Source organism: Gymnoscopelus braueri, assembly GCF_963280865.1.
Source record: "Gymnoscopelus braueri genome assembly, chromosome: 19".
Classification (NCBI taxonomy): domain Eukaryota; kingdom Metazoa; phylum Chordata; class Actinopteri; order Myctophiformes; family Myctophidae; genus Gymnoscopelus; species Gymnoscopelus braueri.
Window position 1 is genome coordinate 35,667,339 of NC_137621.1, and position 11,247 is coordinate 35,678,585.

The 11,247-nt window shown below is 43.9% G+C and overlaps 1 protein-coding gene across 1 annotated transcript; it reads right to left on the reverse strand.

Moving 5' to 3' along the window:
• Positions 1 to 2,425: 2,425 nt before the first annotated feature.
• LOC308074111 (leukotriene A-4 hydrolase-like) lies at positions 2,426 to 4,264 on the reverse strand (the record flags this gene model as incomplete). The annotated part of the gene is made up of 1 exon (XM_080413443.1): positions 2,426 to 4,264. The coding sequence occupies one exon, from the start codon at positions 4,262 to 4,264 to the stop codon at positions 2,426 to 2,428; it is 1,839 nt and encodes a 612-aa protein (XP_080269569.1).
• Between the last annotated feature and the right edge of the window lie 6,983 nt (positions 4,265 to 11,247).

The following is an 11,247-nucleotide window of genomic DNA, read 5'->3' on the forward strand; positions in this document are numbered from 1 at the left end:
CTCTCAAGTGATGATGATATAGCAAGGTATGGTGAATCTGACCAGTGCATTTCAGAAAAAGCTCTGACAGATATAGATATATATTAGTCACACCCTCCTAAAACACAACATTGTGCTTCATTAACCACTCTGCCCATTGACTCTGTGCAAATTAAATGAATGTTAATTTATCCACTTGCAACTCTGACAGAGTACACATGCATTTGTACACTTTGAGTTAAATGAACACAGAGGATTCTACAGTGTGCAAAGCATAAATGATGCCGAAGCTCTCTGTCACAATCATTCCACCATTGACTAGCCTACATAAGCAGAGGCGAACTCATACGATTTACTCCAGAGTCTACTGAGTGATCCATGACTCAACGCAGCCCACATTTACTGTATAAGAGAATGAAGTATTGAGGCTTCTGTGTGAGAGAGGGTGAGTGCTCCACGCTACCGGTGCAAATATTTATTCTGCCTGTTCATTTATCACCCGCATACGTACTTTTAACTGTCTAATTTGTCCTTCATGACTTCTCTAAACCTGCTTTCATTGGTTCTGTTTACCCAGCATCCCCCAGCTGTAATGAATGGCAGGCTTATTCCCCATCGTTCTGAATATACACAAGAGGGCATATTCTGTTCTGTTCTTGGGGACCCAGAATGCAATGGGGGGGGGGGGGGTCTTGCATGCGTGAGTGTTCAGAATGTGATTGCATATGTGTCTGTGTGTGTCTGTGTGTGTGTGTGTGTGTGTGTGTGTGTGTGTGTGTGTGTGTGTGTGTGTGTGTGTGTGTGTGTGTGTGTGTGTGTGTGTGTGTGTGTATACATGTGTGCGCGTGTACTGTGTGTCTGTCGATATGTCCTGATACGTATGTATATGTGCGTGTGTGTACATGTGTGTGAGATGGGGGTGATGGATGGCACAGATGATCCCATGTTTGCGCTGCAGGATGCCATAGCTAACCCCGGCAAGCTGTACATGAGGCCCAGATATCTGCTGCGCCCCTCGACTGCCCCAGCCCATCTCCCCTGCACCACCATGCACCCCCTGCCCCTCTCCTCCCCACTGCCCCACTGAAAGTCACAGCTAATCCTGCCCCTGCGGCCCCTGTCAGCTGCCTGCTCCCCCCTCCAGCTGTCTCCCTAATGATATAGCTAATGAGACATCTGGGAGGTCTCTTTCTCTCACACACTATGGACAGTATGAGAACTATAGCTGAGGGGGTGTACAGGAGGACCGAGTATGGAGGGGAGGATGGTAGTATGTGTGTGTATGCGTGTATGGTGGGATTGGGTGGTTGGGGCGGTGCGGGGTGTTGGAAAGAGAACATCTCTCCCAAGTGTAGGATACATGTCCTGGTGTCTCAGACAGTTAGCGCACCATGCCACATGGTGCGTACATGTGGAATCTGACTACATGTCACACCCTTCCCTGTTATTCCTTCCTGTAGTAGTCTATACAAGCCCAAATGCCCTAAAATCTTTGTCTATGCATCCCTATGGGTGGTGAATTAGTGTATATAGGAGGAACAGGGGCCACAGCTGTGACATTGCAGGTTTGAATTTGGGACAGATATAGCTTAGTGGGTACAGACAGTGGCGTGTCTCGATTTTTTTCTCGATCCCATGTGTGGGAGAATCACAGTGGCTCATCTAGTTGGATTGTTTAGTTAATTAGTTAGGTTAGTTTAACTTTATTATCCCCCCAGGGACACATAATGCATTACTGTGTGACATCATAGTACTGAGTCTGTGACTGCAGTACTGCGATGTCAGACATTTCCCTTTCCCCCCCTTTTTCTGGCCTCTGCTATACTGGTGTGGCATAATTATTTTATTATGATTTGTGTTAAATCTATTCAACATTTTCAAAATGTGTCCGAAAATAGCAGATGTACAAGCTCGCAGTTGCAATTTTTTAATAGCCAACGTATAAAGTATGGATGAAGTGGTTAAAATGATTGTGATGCTGCATTAACACATTTTAGTGGGGACCCCTTGGAACTCTCCCAAGGACCCCTGGGGGTCCCCGGACCCCACTTTGAGAACCAATGCATGCACATTCACACTAGGTTGAGGAACAAATGCCACCCTTTTAACATTGCCCTATTATAGCGCCACCAGGAGGCTGATTTTTGCAACACAATTTTATTTTATATTACTCCTACACATTCTGTCCAAATATCACACAAATCGGTACAGATTATTTTTATAGTCAAGTGATAAACACGGATCCGTCCAATTTTTCATATTCCATCCTGATTGGCGAATTCCAAACATTGCTGGCCCACAATAACCTACCTGACCTGGCGGAGATCTGTGCTCCGATGAGCACTTCTTCTAGTTTTCGTCTGTGAAAAAAAGGTAGTCACTAACACTTTTTGTCATAGTTTTAGTCTGCGAAATTAACAAAGGAGCTGATTTACAAAACAGTGCCCTAGTTGGAATCCAGCTTCAAGTCTTTGGCTACCAGACCCGCTGTCACATAGTGCATGGCTGTACGGTGAGCCAAGAAAACACGCACAGCCTCATCACGGTACTTGTCAAAGTTATACACCTCTCTGAAGAGAGGACGTGTGAACTTCATCCTCCCTTGATCTGTTGCCATCTTCAGTGCCATTGGAACCACATCCTCCCATTTGGACCTCACACACAGTCGCAGCCACCTGAATCGGATCTCTGCGTTCATGTAGGTGTTGAGTTTGTACACCTCCTGCATCTTCTGCACATGGTTCAGTGGGAGGGGCTCCTCTTGTAGAAGGAGAGACAGGAACTCAATGAGCTGGTGGGAAGAGAGAGTCCTCAGGTCCGCTTCTTTGAAACCCCCAAGGTCTCCCTCTTTGGCCTGCACCCATCTCTGACACAGTGCAATGCAGGCATCAGCTAGTGTTGTGTCATATTGTGGTTGGACAGGGGGCATCCCAGGGGTGTGGATCCAAGCATTCCAGTCCACCTTGTTGAGAATGTCAACCTTGTCTTTGAAATAGGTAAACAGGTAGTTCTTCCATTCCTCTGTTGTGACGCTGCTGTAGGCAAACAGCTGGATGTAGGACTTGACAAAACCCATGAACACCTCTGGGCCACCCATGAGCTGCTCTAGATGGTAGAGGAGAGCAAAGCCCTTCTCATAGGGTACAGATGAGAAGGCATCGTCAGGGTCCACTTCATGCAGGCTAGGTACTAGATTGGTCAGAGAGTTGTTGGTCCCGAAGGTATTAACTGAATCCTGCAGGTCTTTCCAGCCTCCCATGGCTTTAAATTGTCTGAATTGCTCACTTTCCATACACCTGCCAATCATCCTCTCCAAATAGACGGTGTGTCCCTCATTTAACCAGAAGTGTTCCCAGGTCTTATTTGTTACCAGGTTACCAGTCCAGCTGTGGGAGATCTCATGGGCAATGACATTTGACAAGGACCTGTCTCCTGCCAGCAGGGTGGGGGTGGCAAAGGTGAGGCAGGGGTTCTCCATACCCCCATAAGGGAAAGATGGTGGCAGCACAAGGATGTCATAGTGGCCCCACACATATGGTCCTGCCAAGTCCTCTGCTGTCTTCAACATGGTCTCCGTCTCAGAGAACTCAAAAGCTGCCTTGTCTACAAACTCCTTCTCGGACCAGACGCGAGACCTCGGCCCAATCTCTCTGCTCTCCAGAGCTCCCACCACAATGGCAATGAGATAAGAGGCCATGGGTACTGGCTGTCTGAAACGGTATATGATCCGGCTGCTGTCCTGAGGGTCAGGCTCCTGTCCTTCTCGCAAGGCACTCATCACTGCCACCAACTCATTGGGGACAGAGATCTGAGCATAGTAGGTGTGCTTCACAGAGGGGCTGTCCTGGCATGGGACCATGCTTCTGCAATGATGAGGCTGGCATTGGCTGAAGAGGTAGGGGTGCTCCCTCCCAGCGGTCTGTTCAGGACAGAGCCACTGCAGTGCAGTTGCATTCTGAGAAGTTTCATAGCTTACCTCCACGATTACATGCTGTCCCCTGGAGAGGTCAAAGGGTAACGTGATCTCCAGAGGGGTCCCCTTGAAGCGGTGCTTTGGTCCCATAATGAACTTGGCTTCCTGTCCATTTGCTGTCACGCTGAAGATCTTCAAATCTCTGGTATCTAGGGTCAAAGATGAGAAACGATCCTCCAGGACTTCAATGGTAAGCGCAACCTTCCCTTTGATGATATGACTGTCAAAATCCACATGGTAGGTAAGATTCAGATGCTTGGTAAAGCACTTAGTAGGAGAGGAAAAAGAGCAGGCATCCAAAACTGAGGCCATGGTCGATTCAGAACAAGTCAAGGGACCGTTTGTCTACTGGGGTTTAAAAACTGTATGCTGCTGACGTCAGCCATTTCCATATTGGGGCAAGGTATCAGCCGATTTGGCTGCCAGTGACTTGTAGAATTTCAGTTAAAACATAACACTAGACCAAGACCTACCCAGGGTCCACTCAAGTCTGGAACTATGTAAGTTGGGAATGCATGAAAACGGTTATGCAATACTCATTGTACCCATTGTCAGATTGTCAGAGTACCCGTTGTACCCGTCTGTCTGTCTTCCTTTCATGCCCTTATATGGAGATCTCTGTAATCTGTCTATGTCTGTCTGTCTGCCTGTGTTGCTTTTATGCCCATATATGGACATCTCAGTATATGCCAGTATATAGCATGTGTTGTGTTACATTTGTTGAGATTTTCAGGCTGTGAAGATTTATATTATAATGTCCGCATAGTTTCGAATAAAATAGTTTCCATATGGGCATGTTACGTTTGTTGTGTTACGTTTGTTGTTTATATGAGCATGTCAAGTTTGTGTCGTTCACGGTCCACCCACAAGACAATTTTATAATTTTTTATATATTAATAAAATAGCCTATAGATTAACCCCGGACTCACACACACGCAAACCCAAACACAGCCACATTTAACAACGTTTTACAGTACAATAAAGATGCACACATCAACACAACATAAACACACACAATAGAGACGCTATGTTTAACTCATCGTTACAGATGGCCCCTGCGAATGGATGGCATGGGGGGGGGGCATAGCTGATTGGGTAGAGGGCCATGTTCACCCCCCGATCCGCCCAGTTTAGCCTATGTGTCGGAGTGTCCCTGAGCAAGACACTTAACCCCTAACTGCTCCCCTCTGTATTAATAGCACCCACTGCTCCAAACAGTTAGAATGGGTAAACTCTAACCCTAACCCAAAGGTGTGGGAGTGAGTTATTATAATTATTATAGATTTGCACATCTTTGCCAGTAACACAGCATGACTGCTGTATGTCATCTGCTTTTTATGCTGTCATTCTTTACTGTAATACTGTCCAATAAAGCTGAAACATCATTTTAAAAAGCTCTTTCCCATGTGTGCTGCAGCCCACTCGGCAAAACGTTCTTTCCTGGAATTTCATCAACTGCTTTCTCAATGGGTTTATTCTTTGACCTGCAGTGAATTCTGCTTTAATTCGACAGGGAGAGACAGACAGTCGAGCGTGACGTAAGGTTACAGTCTCAGGGTTTGCAGGGGAGCCGTGAAATCAGCCAATATTGGAAATTCATAAATGCCAACGTAACTTGAAAGGATAAACGTAAGTCAATCAACCCCATCAGTTCCCATAGGAGATCTGCGTGTCACGGTGAATGAGTTAAGCTTTGGGGCTTTAATTCCTATTTCAGATGAAATCTTTGGAGACTTACAGTGTAGGGCACAGTACACATTGATGCTTTCCATGAAATGCAGTGCAGAACTAAATCTACAGTAGTGCACAGTTATCCTAGTGCACTGTAAAATATTCAGTGTAAATGTAACTCTCTTATGCAACAAATTATGCTAAATTGCACAAAATCATAGGGGAACCTCTTTTGATGCTCACCTAGTATATAACACTTTTGCAAATGGTGCCATACAGAAATAGAGGTGACTGAAATAAACTGAAGAACTAGTAGAGAACCTCTAAAGAACTTTGTCCTCGACATGTTGTGAGCTTATAGATCAGATATGTTTGGCGTACGACAAAGTATAAATGGGGATTTATTGAGTGTAAAAATAGACCCTTAAGTGTCAGAGTTAAATTAACTGTGTAGAACTTTACAGTACAAACTGACACAAATAGTCCAGGGACCACATCAACTCACACACAAATACTCACATATCCCACACTGAGTAACTGTATTGTACTGTCAGCTGAGTGATAACCATGCTTCAGAAATAGCCAAATCTAAAAGAACTCCTCAGCAGGACTGGTGTGTAAAATAACTTCAAACCACCGACTCCACTTATTCTGAAGATCGTTGTTGTTTGTACATGGATGGAACATCCTTCTCCGGAGGGTAGCTCCATCAAACAATCCCCAAACATCCTGCCAACACTCAACAAAACACATGTTGACATGTCAGGGAATGGGCTGGAGCTACCACAGACCCAGGGGAAGGGTCCTGTAGACAGATGTTGATGGCAGAAAAGGGGGAGTGGTTCAAATGGATTCTCTCAGTCTGACCTATAGGGCTGGGCAATACGGTCAATTACAATTTACAATTTAGGCATTTAGCAGATGATGCTCTTATCCAGAGTGACAATAAGATAATTGCATAAAAAAGAATGCAGAGAGTCCCAGGTAAACCAAGAATCTGGCATAAGCCTAAACAATATTATCGAAATGACAATCTGTACATTGAAACTATAGGATACCAAGTAAACAATGAACCTAGCATCTGTCTAGATAATATGCTATCTAAATTACATGCTATTTAATTACAGTGCATACTTAACATTGTGGTCAAAAACATCATGATTATACTACCCCTTTTTCTCCGTTATGCCAATTAATTCCGTCCCTCACACATTTCTGTTTGTTGTCCCTGCTGTTGTATCCTACTGGCTCACGTGCCAGTGAGGAGCCCCCACCAGGAGGACATAGACAGAGCCTCCATCCTACTCCTCCCACCCAACACTCCCTGCTGACAGATGCCGCCCCAGCCCGTATCCAGTGACAAATATCACCCTCCCCGGCTGGCTTCCCCCGAACACGACCAAATTGTGTTCATATTGTCGATGCTCGACAAAGCCGGATGCACAGCGATGGATTTGAGCGCCCAGACTCCGCACGCATGTACTTTACCGCAACACCTGAGGGCCAAGATACTTTTGACCAATTACCATTTCGATATTGTGATGACAACATCACATTGTGTCGATAATATAATCCCCCCCCCCCAATAAAACAGAACGTATCTGCAAACTCACACGTTTATGAACTTGCGAGCTCGCTATTTTGGGGTATTTTTTAAATAATCAAATAGGGACATTTTGGCCTATGCCATATTACACACAATATTACGATATCCAAAATCCCATATGATATCTAGTCTCATAACCCCATATCGATAATTATATCTATACTATATTGTTCAGCCCTAGTCTTACACACATGCACTGTGGAGCAGAGGGAGGGCCTGCGTTCATTCCCCACATGCTTGAAGTCACAGGTTCCCTACAGCAATGAGCCCATGCAGTGTGATTGGTCAGTTCATATGAACATGTCACTTATACCACTCGGCTGATAGACAGACATTCAGACTTGAACATGGAGTTGTTATCGGAAAATCTCAAGTGCATACAAATGACCCAGCAGCACATAGTTTATAACAGCTGTTCTGAAGCCGTCTTGCATGTCATTTTTGGTTCTCGTCCCACTGGATGAGAAATGCTTATTTGTAAAACAAACGAATGTATAAAACTCTCAGAGTCAAACTAACACTTAGGATTTTACTGTGTAAAAGTGACATGCTGAGATCTATATGCAGGGAAATCTGAAGCAGGGCCCCGCTACTCTCCCTCTCTCTCCAACCAGTGAAGTGGTTTTGGGCCCGGTAATGAAAATAAATGGTGATGTAGCCTGGCTGCAGGCGCACCACCCACAGCCTCATCTATCCCCATCTGAATAAGATCCATTCACTATCACACACAGAGAGGCCTCACACTTGGATCTAAAGCCCTGTACCCTCAAACTAGATATTAAATCAAAAGAGATTTGATTTAATTAAGGCTTTTTAAAAACACATTAAACAAATTAAATTAGCTCCTTATTGGGCATGAGGAAGGAAAAAAGTGAAATGTTGATGAGTGTAGCAGGGAGTGGGGGGAGAGAGAGAGAGAGAGAGAGAGAGAGAGAGAGAGAGAGAGAGTGAGAGAGTCTGACTCCGCCTTTTGCTACCATCATGTAAAGAAGGCAAGACAGGCCTGGCCAAATACACATTAATAATGATTTGAATAATGATAATGAGGGATGTGAATAATGATTTATAATAAGACATAAGACACATGCCAGAACTTACTTCATGAAGTGTTCCCACCCTAGCTTGACTGAATATCAGTTAATAGTAACTGTTGTGTGTGTCTACCTTCAGTGAAGCCATTTCATCCGACTTACACAGCCACGAGGATGTAGATAAATTGGTTCATTTGTAGTCCGTAAAATCATCTATCCACTGTATGCCAAAGCCAAATGAAAAAAATATATATATACGTTCTCCAACAGGTGAATTAAAATAATGTGATTAATATGAATATGTCATTTGATGGTTTCTTTCTTCCAAAGTGCTTTAGTATCGTGTGGGCATCCATTATGGATGCCGGAGTAATAATACAGTACTGGTACTACATTATCATTATCATGTTGAATGAGGGCGCAGCATGAACCCTAGTCAACCAACAACAGGGTGAGCAAGCAGTCAAGTAAATAAAAGGCCAAAATAATAACTAGAAAAAGTGCGTCTCCGCCAGGTCAGGTACGTTATTGTGGCCTCCTGGTGGCGCTATAATAGGCCAATGTGAAAGGGGTGTCATTTCTTCTTAGGCTTTTCACGTCAATCAGACACTGCATTCATGATTTGAGGCTTTTGTTCCAAAAATGTGTTTTGCTAAATTAGACCTGCTGGTGGCGCTATAACAGGCCAATGTGAAAAGGGTGCAATTTTTTCCTCGGCCTAGTGGGAATGTGCGTGTGAAATTTCACGGAAATCGCAAGCTGTGTTCATGATTTGAGGCATTTTGTTCAAAACTGACCAATCCTGCAAACTTTGGAAGCAAACCTTAGCCAATGAGGATGGAATATGGAAAATCGGACAGATCTGTGTTGATCACATGACTATAGAGATAATGTGTACCGATTTGCATGACGTTTGGATAAAATCTGTAGGAGTAAATGGGTTTTGCACAAATCGGCCTCCTGGTGGCGCTATAACAGAGCTATGTGAAAAAATTTGGGCAGAGGTTCTGAATTGGCATCCAGGGAGTGTGTGTGCACAGTTTCGGAGCGAGCGGGCCAACGGTGTCGGAGATTAGCTGTTCACAGACGGACACACGGACGGACGGACACACACACACACGGACGGACAGGGGGTAAAACATACTCTCTCGCCATGCCTTTCGGCCTGGCGGAGACAATAATAACTAGAAAATGTGCTCCTCGGAGCACAAGTCTCTCCGCCAGCAGACCTGTGCTATTTTAATCAAATGAAATCACTTACCCTACCTTCGTTTTTTGTCATTTAGGGATTCTTTGTCTCTGTTTAGTGTTCTTTGTCTCTGTTTAGTGTTCTTTGTCTCTGTTTCTTAGCTTTGGCCTTCTGCGCCTTTGCTTCTTCATCAAGTTTCAGACGATGATTTGCTGCTTCTTCAGTTTCTGCAGTTCCCACTATAAAGTGTTTATAGCACCATTCCAGAGGATTTTAACATTTTTGAAAAGAAAGTATGTTTATTGATAGAACATAATATGTAAAAAATAGTTGGATAAAAAAATAAAGATTAGTTTTACAGTTTCTTATAGTTTTTATTTTTTGTGTGTTCACTTATTGTGGATTATTTCTTGGCCATGTATAATTTATTGGTGCTTGCTAGTCGCTACTCTGTAGTTGCTGTAGCGCTAGGGATCCAATTATTCAATTAATTGATAAGCAGCGTTTTTTAGGACCAAAAGGATAATTCTTGTCCGAAACCGAAAATGTGTGCAGAAACCGAATTGCCTTGATGTATATAACATTAACGAGCGTCAACGAGCATCAGCTGGACAGACACACACACACCTCCCCTCTGCAGGGCTCTATGGAGTCTGTCTCATTTCTCTCCAAAAGGATTACTGTGATTTGTAAGCTCGCATTTGATATCACACACATACCTGTAGCTTTCACTAGCCCCCCCAAAAAAGAGGTCCCCCCCAAAAAAATGATTTTTTTTCAAAATCGAAGAATCTCTTAATGGCAGTTAATCGATTATAGATTAATTGTTAACATCCCTATGTAGCGCCCTCTGATGTTAATGTGTAAAGTCCTGAGTGATGGGTTGAATAGACCGCCGAAGTCTGACGTCATTTACACATCCTTTGTTTGTCTACCTGGTTCGCAGTTTTCCACCCCCGTTCTGAATCCCATAGACGTATTTAATATCGCGTCAAATAAGAACTGTGTTCCAAAAATAAACAAATGACCCCGGCGTGTTGACTCTTATGGATATGAAGCATCAACTGACGGTGAGAAAACGCTAATGTTACTTCCGCCGAATTAGTTACATTTTCGCCAGAAACAGACTGTATCAAATATAAGTGACTGACTATCATAAACGATACAGAACCTCCTCCCTGACAATAACGCCGACACGCAGTGTTTATTTTTGGACCACAATTCTTATATGAGACGATTCTAAGATGACCCAATGTTATTCTCCATAGAGAAATTACTTCCGCAAACCTGGGGATGAACGAGTCACGTCAGGACTTCGGTGCTCTATGCCTTCCATGGCTGGTACAAACCTTTTGGATTGTCACTTTAACACAGGGGTGGGCAACTTTGATGATGGAGAGGGCCACTATATTTCCACACTGACTCCAGAGGGCCACATTGCATGTACTGTTGGGCAGACACCTTATGTCCGTATTTTTACTTTTTTCTTAAATTAATGCCGTACTTCACACAAAAGTAGCAAAAATAGCCGAACTACAAGTTCGTTTTTGTCTCCTGAAGACGTGCCTTAGTTTTTTCCTTTCTTGTTTTCATCAGTACTGGGTGATTTAAAGAATCAAACAAGGATTTCTTGGATCTTTATTTTCAGACCTACCTGTTCCACTAAAGAGCATTTGATGTTGAGCGAGCCATTGGATTCATGCAGCACTTCCTCCTCTTGTTATAAACAGACAGGATGTTGGACCTTTCAGTTACGAGACAGTCATTCAAGCTAGCAAGCTTTCACTTTTGTTCATTA